This window comes from Vitis vinifera, chromosome 18 (genome assembly GCF_030704535.1).
Source record: "Vitis vinifera cultivar Pinot Noir 40024 chromosome 18, ASM3070453v1".
Classification (NCBI taxonomy): domain Eukaryota; kingdom Viridiplantae; phylum Streptophyta; class Magnoliopsida; order Vitales; family Vitaceae; genus Vitis; species Vitis vinifera.
Window position 1 is genome coordinate 4549563 of NC_081822.1, and position 12291 is coordinate 4561853.

Consider the following 12291-nt stretch of genomic DNA (forward strand, 5'->3'; position numbering starts at 1 on the left):
GATCTATGTTTTGAAAAAAGTATTGTAAACATACAATCATCGTATCATATACAAACTAAAAAAAAATTAGTCAGCAGACATCTATTTATTGAGAATAGTACGTGATAAATGCTGTGCAGGATTGATGGCATACTGTCAGGTGCATTATTGCTGGCCTATAACAGTAGAGGTTTGGTCTTCCCATGAGCGCACATGAGAGAGGGAGAAGAAGAGGGTGAGAGTTCCATGGCAATGGCCGAGAAGCCTCGCCCTCATGCGGTATGTGTTCCGTTCCCAGCTCAAGGCCACATAAACCCCATGATGAAATTAGCAAAGCTCCTCCACCATAAAGGTTTTCACATCACCTTCGTTAACACAGAGTTCAATCATCAACGCCTGCTGAAATCCAGAGGTCCCAACTCCCTTCGTGGTCTACCCTCCTTCCAATTCGAAACCATTGCAGACGGCCTCCCTCCATCAGATATCGATGCCACCCAAGATGTCCCGTCCCTCTGCGCCTCCACCCACAACGACTGCCTAGCTCCCTTCCGAGACCTCCTCGCCAAACTTAACGACACTTCTTCATCCAAAGTCCCTCCAGTAACTTGCATAGTTTCAGATGGTATCATGAGCTTCACTCTCAAGGCTGCTGAAGAACTAGGCATTCCTGAAGTATTTTTCTGGACAACCAGTGCTTGTGGCTTCATGGGTTACGTGCAGTATCGCCATCTCATTGATAGAGGTTTTTTCCCACTAAAAGGTAGATCCATCAAAACCCAGTTTCATATATCTGTGTGCGAAGCAAATTTATTGCCAGCAGTGTCGTTTGAACCAAATACCGCTTTAAAAATAAAAGCCCAACATTAATTTTAATGGTGTCATTTTCCATAATTTTGTTCGTCTAAGCCAGGATCTCAAGAAGCAATGTTTCTAGATCTAGAAAAAGAAAAGGCATATCCAATATATGCTCATCATGTTTCAAATTCTTGGTTTAAAAACTAAAAAACTGCTTTCCATATAGTTCTGATTTTATTGTTTATATTATGACATGCAGATGAGAGTTGTCTAACAAATGGGCACTTGGACACTGTCGTAGACTGGATACCAGCTATGAAAGGCGTGCGTTTGAGGGATTTACCAAGCTTTATTAGAACAACAAACCCAGATGATATTGTGGTGAATTTTGCCATGGGAGAAGTTGAGAGAGCCAATGATGCTTCTGCTATCCTCTTAAATACGTTTGATGAATTAGAGCATGAGGTTCTGCAGGCACTTTCAACCATGTTTCCTCCTATTTACACCATCGGTCCCCTACAGCTATTGCTGAATCAGATGCCAGACAATGATTTAAAGTCTATAGAATCGAACTTATGGAAAGAAGAACCAGGGTGTCTTGAGTGGCTCGACGCTAAAGAACCTGAGTCTGTTGTGTACGTGAATTTTGGCAGTGTCACAGTCATGACACCCCAACAACTGGTTGAATTTGCTTGGGGTCTTGCTAATGCCAATCTGAAATTTTTGTGGATAATCAGGCCAGATCTTGTTGCCGGAGATGCTGCCATTCTTCCAGCAGATTTCGTGGCACAGACAAAAGAAAGGAGTTTGTTAGCAAGTTGGTGCCCTCAAGAACGAGTTCTCACACACCCTGCAATTGGAGGGTTTTTAACACACAGCGGCTGGAATTCCACAATTGAAGGCTTGTGCGGCGGGGTACCCATGATCTGTTGGCCCTTCTTTGCAGAGCAGATGACCAACTGCAGATATTGTTGCACAGAGTGGGGCGTAGGCATGGAGATAGGCAATGATGTTACGAGAGATGAAGTTGAGAGCCTTGTGAGAGGTTTGATGGAAGGAGAGAAAGGTAAAGAGATGAAGAAGAAAGCAATGGAATGGAAAAGGATGGCAGAAGCAGCCACTACCACTCCGGCTGGTTCATCTTACTCAAATCTGGACAAAATGATTAACCAAGTGCTTCTCTCCAAATCACCATGTTAATTAGCACTAAGGACCAATTCCAAAACAATTCGTTCTTATTTAAGTGTTGTTTATTTCTTCAAATGCTCTATTTTCTCCTTAGAACCCTATGAGCAAGTCTTGTTACTGCAATTTGGACAATCCTGAAGTTAAAGAGGCAGGAAGTGGATTTTAAAATAATAATAATAAATAAATAAATAACTGTACGAAGACTTTGAATATTTCAATAAATTTTCTCTTTCGTATTTTAATTTTGGTTTCCTTATCAGTTAGTTTCCTATATTTATATTCTTGTCCATGAATGGCGTAGTCCTGGTTTAAGGACAAGTTTTAATGACTATTTTCCAACAAATCCAACCAACCCTGATCTAATCTAGGTTCGGGATTGAATTTAGGGTTGGACAGTTCAATGAGTAGATTGATGGAAACCACTATCCCAGTGGCCGTCGGTGTCATTGAGGAGGTGCTCCTCCTACATAACTTAGGATGTAACGTTCATGCATGATTCTCGCTCACGAATTGATGATAACTTAATGCCTGTTGTCTATATTAATACAAGTCGGGTCCAATGGCCTCATTTCCTTTTATATACTCAACAAACTGGAATTATTAATAAGTCAGAAACCCAGAATGGAATCATAAAGAATGACAGCACCGCCAGCGTGGCAAGGGGGGCGCCCCTGAAAAATTTGGGATGATGAGATCCAAGGTGAAAAGATTGAATTTTTTGTCATTTAACTAGACTTTATTTAACAACTACTACTATCACTTCAATGAGTTTAGGTGAAAGGATTTTAAAATATATCATGGATCTTACTATTTATTCTTTTTGAAGAAAAAAAAATGAAGGATTATAATATAATAATAACTTATAAACAAAGAGTTCCATTTTTTCATAATTATTATAAATGTTATTTGAATTTTTATAATTTTTTTTATTTTTCATTAGAATTCTTTAAATTCTACACAATCTATTTTCAATCATTATACCATATGTTTAATAAAATTATCAAATTTCTCATTGAGTAGTTTAAAGTTTTATTTTCATAATCTCAATGTATATTTTTTTTCCCTTTTTATTGAATGGTGGCTCTTCGGGCTCCTCGCGTGCCTCCAGCAATATGGATGGTTTTAGAAATGAACCCGAGGTTTATGCTTCTGCCAACACTTTAGTAGTGTGAAATGGCCTGCAAGGAATTCACGGAGTTTTGACTTGTGAAATACATCCTGATAGGGATGCTTTCACGACCCTTTTGATGTGAAGGCCCTTAAGTTAAAATTGATTAAAAAAATATGAACCGATTAGTTTCCCATGTGTCCACAGGATGCAGGCAAAAAAGAAAAGGCAAAAGGCATCAGAAATGGTTCCAATGATGACGCATCGAGTTGGTGGTGGTCGACTTCTAGGAATTTTGGTGATTGTGGTGTAGGAGGTGGCCTCACTTTTCAATACTACTGTTTAAAGAAATAAAATTCTCCGTAAGGGAAAAAGTGTGTGTGCATAGATTGATGTTACTATTACACTATAGTAACCAGTAACCACTAAGCAAACTTTTTTGTGACCTTCATAAAATTATATAAAGTATTGGAAGCAGGCTTAAACAAGACAAGACAGAACAGCAATTGGGAGAGTCAGCATCAGGTATGTTATCTCTGTTTGTCAATTCCTCTTACTAATATTTTGTCAACTCTAAAAGTTCTGCTAGAGTAATAATCAAGAGTTTTATAGAGAATCTTCTACAGTTAATGAATTACTAAAGATTTCCTTCAGCTCATTTTTCATTTTGTGTATGTGTGTGAAAAATATACCTGTAACTTTTTCATTTTGCATAAGAATATAGTGCCTTCACAGAAAATAGACTAAGAAAACTATTTTTTAAAATTAAGTTTTTAGAAATGTTCTTAAAAATTGATTTTTGAAAACGTTGCTAAATTGACCCTGATATTTTCACAAAAATATAGTTATATTTGAGTCTTTCATTTGAGAAACTAAAAGGAACTAATGCTCATAGCTATAACTATAATATGTTGCCCTTGATGCTGCCGTACTTGTTCACATCTTCAGCAAAGGCTACTACCTTTCCAGAGGGTCAGGCCAAAAACGAGTGGAAATCCTACATTGTAAGTATAGTTCACATAGTTCCTCGCTTGAGAAAATTGTATCCTCCTTCTGTTGCTCTCTGTTTTGACTTGGATGTTTTGTTTGGTTCTTTAAAAAATATTAGGGAAAATAAAAAGATGTTAACTATATTTGGTTTCTAGAAAAATTGAGAAAAAAAATGCTAGGACAATAGGCATTGCCTTAAGTTTATACTTCCCACTTTATCATTGTTTTTCTTCTAGCATACAAGTTCTTTTTTGGGGAATCAACTTCTGTAATCAGTTGGTGTCTTTCTTGTCTCTTTTCCTTTCTTTTTGTTGTTGGAAATCAAGCCAGCATCCTCTGTTTACTTCCCTAATTAGTGTAATGTACAGCCTTTATTATAATTGATTTAGGAGTAATTCTAGCAAGGTAGTTTATTCACTTTCCATGTAAGAGTAGTTTATTCACTTCCCATGTAAGAGTTTATTCACTTTCCATGTAAGGGAAATTCCATTCCGGAATTGTCTCATATCCGTAGGCTATTTATTTATGTTTTCATTCATTGTAAAGGTAGGTATCACAGAATGAATTGAGGTGTTCCTCCATATTTTGTTTTCAAATTCTTCATATTTTTCTTCAAATTCTTCATGGTATCAGAGCAGGTTTAATCCTGTCTCATCGTCTTCATCTTTAGTCAGTTTTTTTTTACTCAATTCTATTCTTCTAATTTATGCCTAAATACGGTCCAGCCTTTGGAATGGCTACCAACTCATCATCCTCTACTTCTGATATCATCATCTCATCGTCTTCATCCTCTCATCAGATGGAGATGCTTCAGAAACTATTGTCTCCTCTTTTGTCAGTACAGTCACAAACTGGCTCATCTTTCAACCAGGTCATTGGTTCCGGAACCTTGGCTCACAAAGGTAATTTTTTGAGTGTCTTCACTGTTGGTAAGAAACGTAAAAAACCTTGGATAGTGGACTCAGGAGCATCTGATCATATGACGGGAGATGCGACAATTTTTGATACATATAGCTCATGTCCAAATAATTTAACAGTCCGAATAGCAGATGGTTCACTATCAAAGGTTGCCGGAACAGGTTTAGTTGTGCTATCAAGGGATCTTACTCTCAACTCTGTTCTCCTTGTTCCTAACTTGGACTGTAATCTATTGTCAATTAGTAAACTCACTAAGGAAAAGAGGTGTATTACTAATTTTTCCTCCACTCACTGTGAATTTCAGGATTTGGATTCGGGGAAGACGATTGGCAATGCTGAGGAATGCTCTGGACTCTACATCCTTAAGGAGCGCCACGATCCACAAGAACAACCTCAAATGACAGTTGGTAGTAATTCTTTTTCGGTTTCATGTCAAAATAACGATAGTGCAATTAGGTTGTGGCACTATCGCTTAGGTCATCCAAATGTTATGTATCTCAAGCATTTATTTCCTTCATTATTTAATAAAAATCCAAAATCCTTTGAGTGTGAAATCTGTCAATTATCAAAGCAAGTCCGGTCTCATTTTCCCATTCAACCCTATAAAGAGTCTAGTCCATTCTCAATGATTCATAGCGATATCTGGGGTCCGTCAAGAATAAAAAATGTAACTAGTACTAGGTGGTTTGTCTCATTCATAGATGATCACACTAGATTAACTTGGGTATTCCTCATGAAAGAAAAATCTGAAACGAGTCAAATTTTCAAAAATATGATTCAGACCCAATTCCAGTCAAAAATACAAATTCTAAAGTCTGATAATGCTAGGGATTATTTCAACTCCATTCTAGGAGAATTTCTAGCACAAGAAGGGATAGTTCACTTAAGTTCATGTGTTGATACCCCACAACAAAACGGAATCGCTGAAAGGAAAAATAGGCATTTGTTAGAGGTGGCTAGATCACTAATGTTCTCCATGAATGTTCCAAAATTATTCTGGGGGCAAGCTGTCCTTACGGCAGCCTACCTCATCAATAGGATGTCGTCTAGGGTACTAAAATTCCAAACACCTTGTCAAACACTCCTAAAATCCTTTCCGACTACTCGTCTCATCTCCACCGTCCCACCCAAAATTTTCGGGTGCTCTGTCTTTGTTCATATCAATCAACAACATAGAAGTAAACTTGATCCTAGGTCACTCAAGTGCATCTTTCTTGGGTATTCTTCAAATCAAAAAGGGTATAAGTGTTACTCTCCGGTCACTAGAAAATTCTACAATTCAATGGATGTCACCTTTTTTGAAACCCAACCTTACTATCCCAAAAACGATATTCAGGGGGAGAATTCAACTCAGGAATATCAATTTTGGGATCTTGAGTCATTCAGTGAGTCACCCATCACCACTGAAAATCACATTCCTCCAGAGTCATTTAATCAACCCGAGTCCATTGTTGACTTGTGGGATAAGGAGCACATCCAAGAGGAAACGGAGGAAAGAACACTTTCTCAACAAACCCATGAGGCAGAACCGGGTCCTAATCCAAGCAAACTTCCAGGTAACAACGTTCCTGATGGTACTGTTGATTCCGAGTTAGAAAATGATATTCTTAATATGCCCATAGCTTGGAGGAAAGGAGTTAGATCATGCACTCAGCATCCCATTGGAAATTTTATTTCTTATGATAAGCTATCACCTACGTTTCGTGCATTCACTTCTAGCATCACAGAGATACAAGTTCCTCAGAATATTCAGGAAGCTTTCAAGTATCCTAAGTGGAAGGCGGCAGTCGATGAGGAAGTTCGGGCGCTGGAAAAGAATGGTACGTGGGAAATTACTGACCTCCCAAGAGGTAAGAAACCAGTTGGGTGTAAGTGGATTTTCACAGTAAAGTACAAGGCAGATGGTAATGTGGACAGGTATAAGGCTCGGTTGGTTGCCAAAGGATTCACCCAATCTTATGGCATTGACTATCAAGAAACTTTTGCTCCAGTTGCCAAACTCAATACTGTTCGTGTACTTTTATCCTTGGCAGCTAATCTCGATTGGTCGCTTCACCAACTTGATGTGAAGAATGCCTTCCTCAATGGTGACTTAGAGGAAGAAGTTTACATGGACATTCCTGCTGGACTTGAGACGACATCAAATTTCAACAAGGTTTGCAAACTCCGAAAATCCTTGTATGGTCTCAAACAATCTCCCAGGGCCTGATTTGAACGGTTCACTAAGGTAGTGAAAGAGTACGGATTCGTTCAATGTCAATCCGATCACACATTATTTGTGAAACACTTCCCAGAAGGGAAACTGGCAATTATCATTGTATATGTGGACGACATAATTTTGACAGGTGATCATGAAGAGAAAATTGACTTACTTAAAAAATTACTGACAAAGGAATTTGAGATCAAGGATCTTGGAAACCTCAAGTACTTTCTCGGAATGGAGATTGCTAGGTCAAAGAAAGGTATAGCAGTCTCACAACGCAAATACGTTCTGGACTTATTGAATGAAACAGGAATGCTAGGATGCAAGCCGGCAGAAACACCTATGGATACAACTGTCAAACTGGAAGAAAGTGATGGAAGTGCGTCAGTTGATAAAGGAAGATATCAACGTCTTGTGGGGAAACTCATCTATCTTTCTCATACAAGGCCAGACATTGGCTTCTCCGTTAGTGTGGTAAGTCAATTCATGAATAATCCAACCGAAAAACACATGACTGCTGTGATCAGAATATTGAGATACCTCAAGATGACACCGGGAAAGGGTCTCTTCTTTCAAAGAACAACAAATAAAGAGATTGAGATTTTTTCAGATGCAGATTGGGCAGGTTCAGTGACTGATCGGAGATCAACTTCAGGCTATTGTTCATTTGTCTGGAGGAACTTGGTTACATGGCGAAGCAAGAAACAGTCAGTGGTAGCCCGTAGCAGTGCTGAGGTAGAATTTCGTGCTATGGCACAAGGTATCTGCGAGGGAATCTGGTTGAACAGGTTGTTAGAAGAATTACGGGTTCCATTGAAGCATCCCATGGTGTTATACTGCGACAATCAAGCTGCCATCAATATCGCTAAGAATCCGGTTCATCATGATCGAACTAAGCACGTGGAGATAGATCGACACTTTATCAAGGAAAAGATTGAAGAAGGAGTTTTCAAAGTCAGCTACACTCCGACAAACTGTCAAACGGCTGACATTCTCACAAAAGCTCTTGCTCGAGTTAACTTTGAAGATCTGAAAGAAAAACTTGGAATGATCAACATCTACAACGCGGCTTGAGGGGGAGTGTTGGAAATCAAGCCAGCATCCTCTGTTTACTTCCCTAATTAGTGTAATGTACAACCTTTATTATAATTGATTTAGGAGTAATTCTAGCAAGGTAGTTTATTCACTTTCCATGTAAGAGTAGTTTATTCACTTCCCATGTAAGAGTTTATTCACTTTCCATGTAAGGGAAATTCCATTCCGGAATTGTCTCATATCCGTAGGCTATTTATTTATGCTTTCATTCATTGTAAAAGTAGGTATCACAGAATGAATTGAGGTGTTCCTCCATATTTTGTTTTCAAATTCTTCATATTTTTCTTCAAATTCTTCAGTCTTTGATATTGTTCTGACTATTTTTAGAGATCGGAGCAAATGTTAACTCATGATCTGGGTAATGAGAAACCTGCAGATTGATATTGAGGCATGAGTCTTTCATGCTCCATTCTATATGTATATATATTTCTTGTAGATAACATTATTTATAGAGGGATCAGATCATGTCTTTAATCACTTTATAGATAAGTTATGATCTTGCTAAGGGCAGAAATTGTTTTTCTAACTATTCTTTTTTAAGTGTGCCTTTTCATATTATTGTTGTTATTATTATTATTAATATAAAATTCATATATGGAATTTTAAAAATAATAATAATAAAAAAGCTTAGTAGTATGTGTAGACCCTCAATTTTGTCCCTTTAGCACATGTCTTTAAAATTCATTTTCAATGCTCCACAATAGTTCCTTGGTGGCCCATGACTACTCATACCACTTACCTTTTTCTGAGTCACCTCGGAGATTTTGGTTGAGGGATTATTTGATCCCTTATTGTGACCCTTGGCAGCCCTAACTTAGACTTAGGCTTTTCTTGTTTTTTTAGGATAGCTTTTAGATACACTTGGCCCATTAGGCACTACCCTAGGCCCACTTAGTCTCACCTTAGGCCCGTTTAGGCACACTAGGCCTACGAAGACTTTTATTTTATTTTATTTTATTTTATTTATTTATTTATTTATTTTGTTTTTAATTTTAATTTTATGATTATCATTCACTTTTTATTGGTTATCTTCCTCTTTATATTATTTTCCTTAACTTATTTATTTATTTATTATTTTTACCATTTTTTAATTTATTTACTTATTTATCTATACATGCAATTATTTAACTTCAAAAATTTCATGTTTTTGCAAGGAAACTTACCATTGGAGTTTAAGGAAGATGGGACTCTCCTTGGAAGGTTTTGGAGGGGAATTTGAAATTAGGAAGATTGCTTTTGATTGGAGGATTTAAAAAAAGAAGAGAAGAAGAAAGGAATGAGGAGAATTTTCCTTTTTGGAAACAAATTTAGGTCTTGAGGGGTGATATATATAGGTGAGAAAAGGAAAAGAATAGAGATTTTTCTTGGGGGGCAGAGCACACGGAATTTTGGAAAAAAGCAAGGGACTTCGAACGGAGATCGGGCTGTCATTTAATCATCAAGAGAGGATTTTCTCTTTCACTTCAAAGGTTAGTTTTCTATATAGTACTTTTATTTAGCCTAGATTTTTTTTTTTTTTTTTTGGAAATTTTAGTTTTTGATTAATTCTTTGTGTTAAAGTTTATATTTTTTTTCTTTTTAAATCCCTAATTAGTTTAATTCTAATCTATCTTTTAGTTTAAGTTTGTTAATGATTTTAATTCTTAAGTTTAAATAATCATATTGAATAAAGTTTGTATTTTTAATCCCAATTAGTTTGATTTCAATTCGTTTTTAATTTAAATGCATTAGTTGATCTTAATTCTTTGTTTTAAATAATCACGTTAAATAAAGTTTGTATTTTTAATCCCGATTAGTTTGATTTTAATTTGTTTTTTAGTTTAAATGTATTTTGTTGATCTTAATTCTTGACTTTAAATAATCACGTTAAATAAAGTTTATGTTTTTAATCTCAATTAGTTTGATTCCAATTCGTTTTTAGTTTAAATACATTTTATTGATCTTAATTCTTAAGTTTAAATAATCATATCGAATAAAGTTTGTATTTTTAATCCCAATTAGTTTGATTTTAACTTGTTTTTTTGTTTAAATGTATTTTGTTGATTTTAATTCTTAAGTTTAAATAATTATGTTAGATAAAGTTCATGTTTTTAATCCCAAAATAGTTTATTTTTAATTTATTTGTTAGTTTAAATATGTATGTGATTTTAATTTATTAGTTTAAATAATCATGTTAGATAAAGTTTATATTTTTTTAATTCTAAATTAGTTCAGTTTTAACCTATCTTTTAGTTTAAGTATATTTGTGATTTTAATTCATTAGTTTAAATAATCTTGTTAGATAAAGTTCATATTTGAAATTCCGATTTAGTTTAGCTTTTATTTATTTTTAATTTGGATGTGTTTGTAATTGTAATTTAGTAGTTTAATTAATCTTATTAAATAAAGTTCATGTTTTTAATTACAATTTAATTTAGTTTTAATTTGTTCTTCACTTGTATGTGTTTGTGATTTGAATACATTAATTTAATTAATCCCGTTAGATAAAGTTTAATCTTGATTTAATTTATTTTTTTTAGTCTAGGGGCATTTATGTGTTTAGTTAATCTTATGTTAATTATGGATTGTTATTCTCAATTTATGCGCTTCTTGAATCCTTGTTGCTAATTCTTGATGGATATTTCATTAGCTTATTTGATCTAAATATTAATAATTTATTGCTTTGATAGTTTCCTTTTTGTTCAAAGGCCATTGGAAAATCATGAAGATTGGCCTCTACCATCACCATTATCATTTTTGTTAATTACTAAAAAAAATTTTACTTTGAGGTTTCATTTTTGTTTTGTTGGGTATTTTATTTCTTATATTTTATTTTTTCCAAATTAATTCCTTTTATTTTAAAATAAAATACTTTTCTCAAAAAAAATCATTTTAAAAATCTATTTCAAAAACTCATTTAGAGTCCTCAGGATCAAAATCTCTTTTTTTTATTATTTAAAAATAATATGCAACCATATCTTGTTCGGTTTGCATCATTCTCGGTTTTCAACAAAAATTTTGGTTTTGAACAAAAACACGAATCAAAGCTTGTGGTCCCAAATAATGGGATGATTCTGGGCTAAATTCGTGTAATCAATTGGGGGATTGGTGAAACCCCTACATAAGAAAATCTTTTCAAAAATTATTTTTGTTGCCATTTTTGTCACTTGTTAAAATTATGTCTATCTTTTTTAGGAATTGTATATAAGATGTGTGTGATAATTAATGTTTTCATATACTTTGATAATTTTTGTTATGCTAATTAGATAACAAGCATGCTAGGGTTTCTTTATTTTATTATTATCTAATCCCTCATGTCTTATGGGAGCGCATTGCAAGTTATTTATGCTATCCAGGTACGCCCCCCCTATCGCCTACTTTCTAAATTTTGTAAACAATCGTGTCACTATGAAGTATGCATATGTTTGATAATCCTTAGGTGTTTAGATGTATGTTTGATTCACTATGATTAAATACATGTTGTGTGTTATACTTCTATACTAACTCTGATGTTTTATGATAGCGCTTGAGAAGCGGTCCAGGTACGCATCCTAACCTTTCTTTTATGGCAATTTGATCTTGTTTAGCATGCAAATTTTTTGAAATCACCTAGCCTACTTGGGTATCCATAATTAACCGATTAATTGTCATATTCCCCTTAACTTAATTAGTAGAGACCTCTTTAGGGCTTAGAGGGGTGCTACCTCCTAGAGGTACCTTCCCAATAAGTAACCTGATCCCTGGACCAAGACTTGGGTTTTCAAAGACACGCTTTTCCAAAAATTATGGAGTCATTTTTTAGGGTTTTATTTCTTGTTTTATTTTCCCTTCAAAAACAAAATAAAATAAGTGGCGGCTCCAACTTTTTTTAAAAAAATCAAATTTTCACAAATAAATAAAAAGCGAGTCTCGCCGATCGAGTGGGTATACACGTGAAAAATGCGGGTCCACAGTATGGGATGTAAAAAATTTTACCACGACAATATTTACACTATTTGCATTATGTTCTATTAATCAACTAGGTTGATGTAAAGAA

General features: G+C 35.1%; 1 protein-coding gene across 1 annotated transcript; it reads left to right on the forward strand.

The window, feature by feature from the left end:
* The first annotated feature begins 225 nt into the window (after positions 1-225).
* LOC100267717 (UDP-glycosyltransferase 85A2-like) lies at positions 226-1974 on the forward strand. Its single transcript, NM_001290241.1, has 2 exons — positions 226-739; positions 1034-1974. The coding sequence occupies exons 1-2, from the start codon at positions 226-228 to the stop codon at positions 1972-1974; spliced, it is 1455 nt and encodes a 484-aa protein (NP_001277170.1).
* Positions 1975-12291: the final 10317 nt, after the last annotated feature.

Bases quoted from the DNA above. Each gene is read 5' to 3' on its own strand.
- LOC100267717 (NM_001290241.1), top strand. From the start codon at position 226: ATGGCAATGGCCGAGAAGCCTCGCCCTCATGCGGTATGTGTTCCGTTC. The intron at 740-1,033 runs GTAGATCCATCA...TATGACATGCAG, and splicing joins AGGTTTTTTCCCACTAAAAG to ATGAGAGTTGTCTAACAAAT.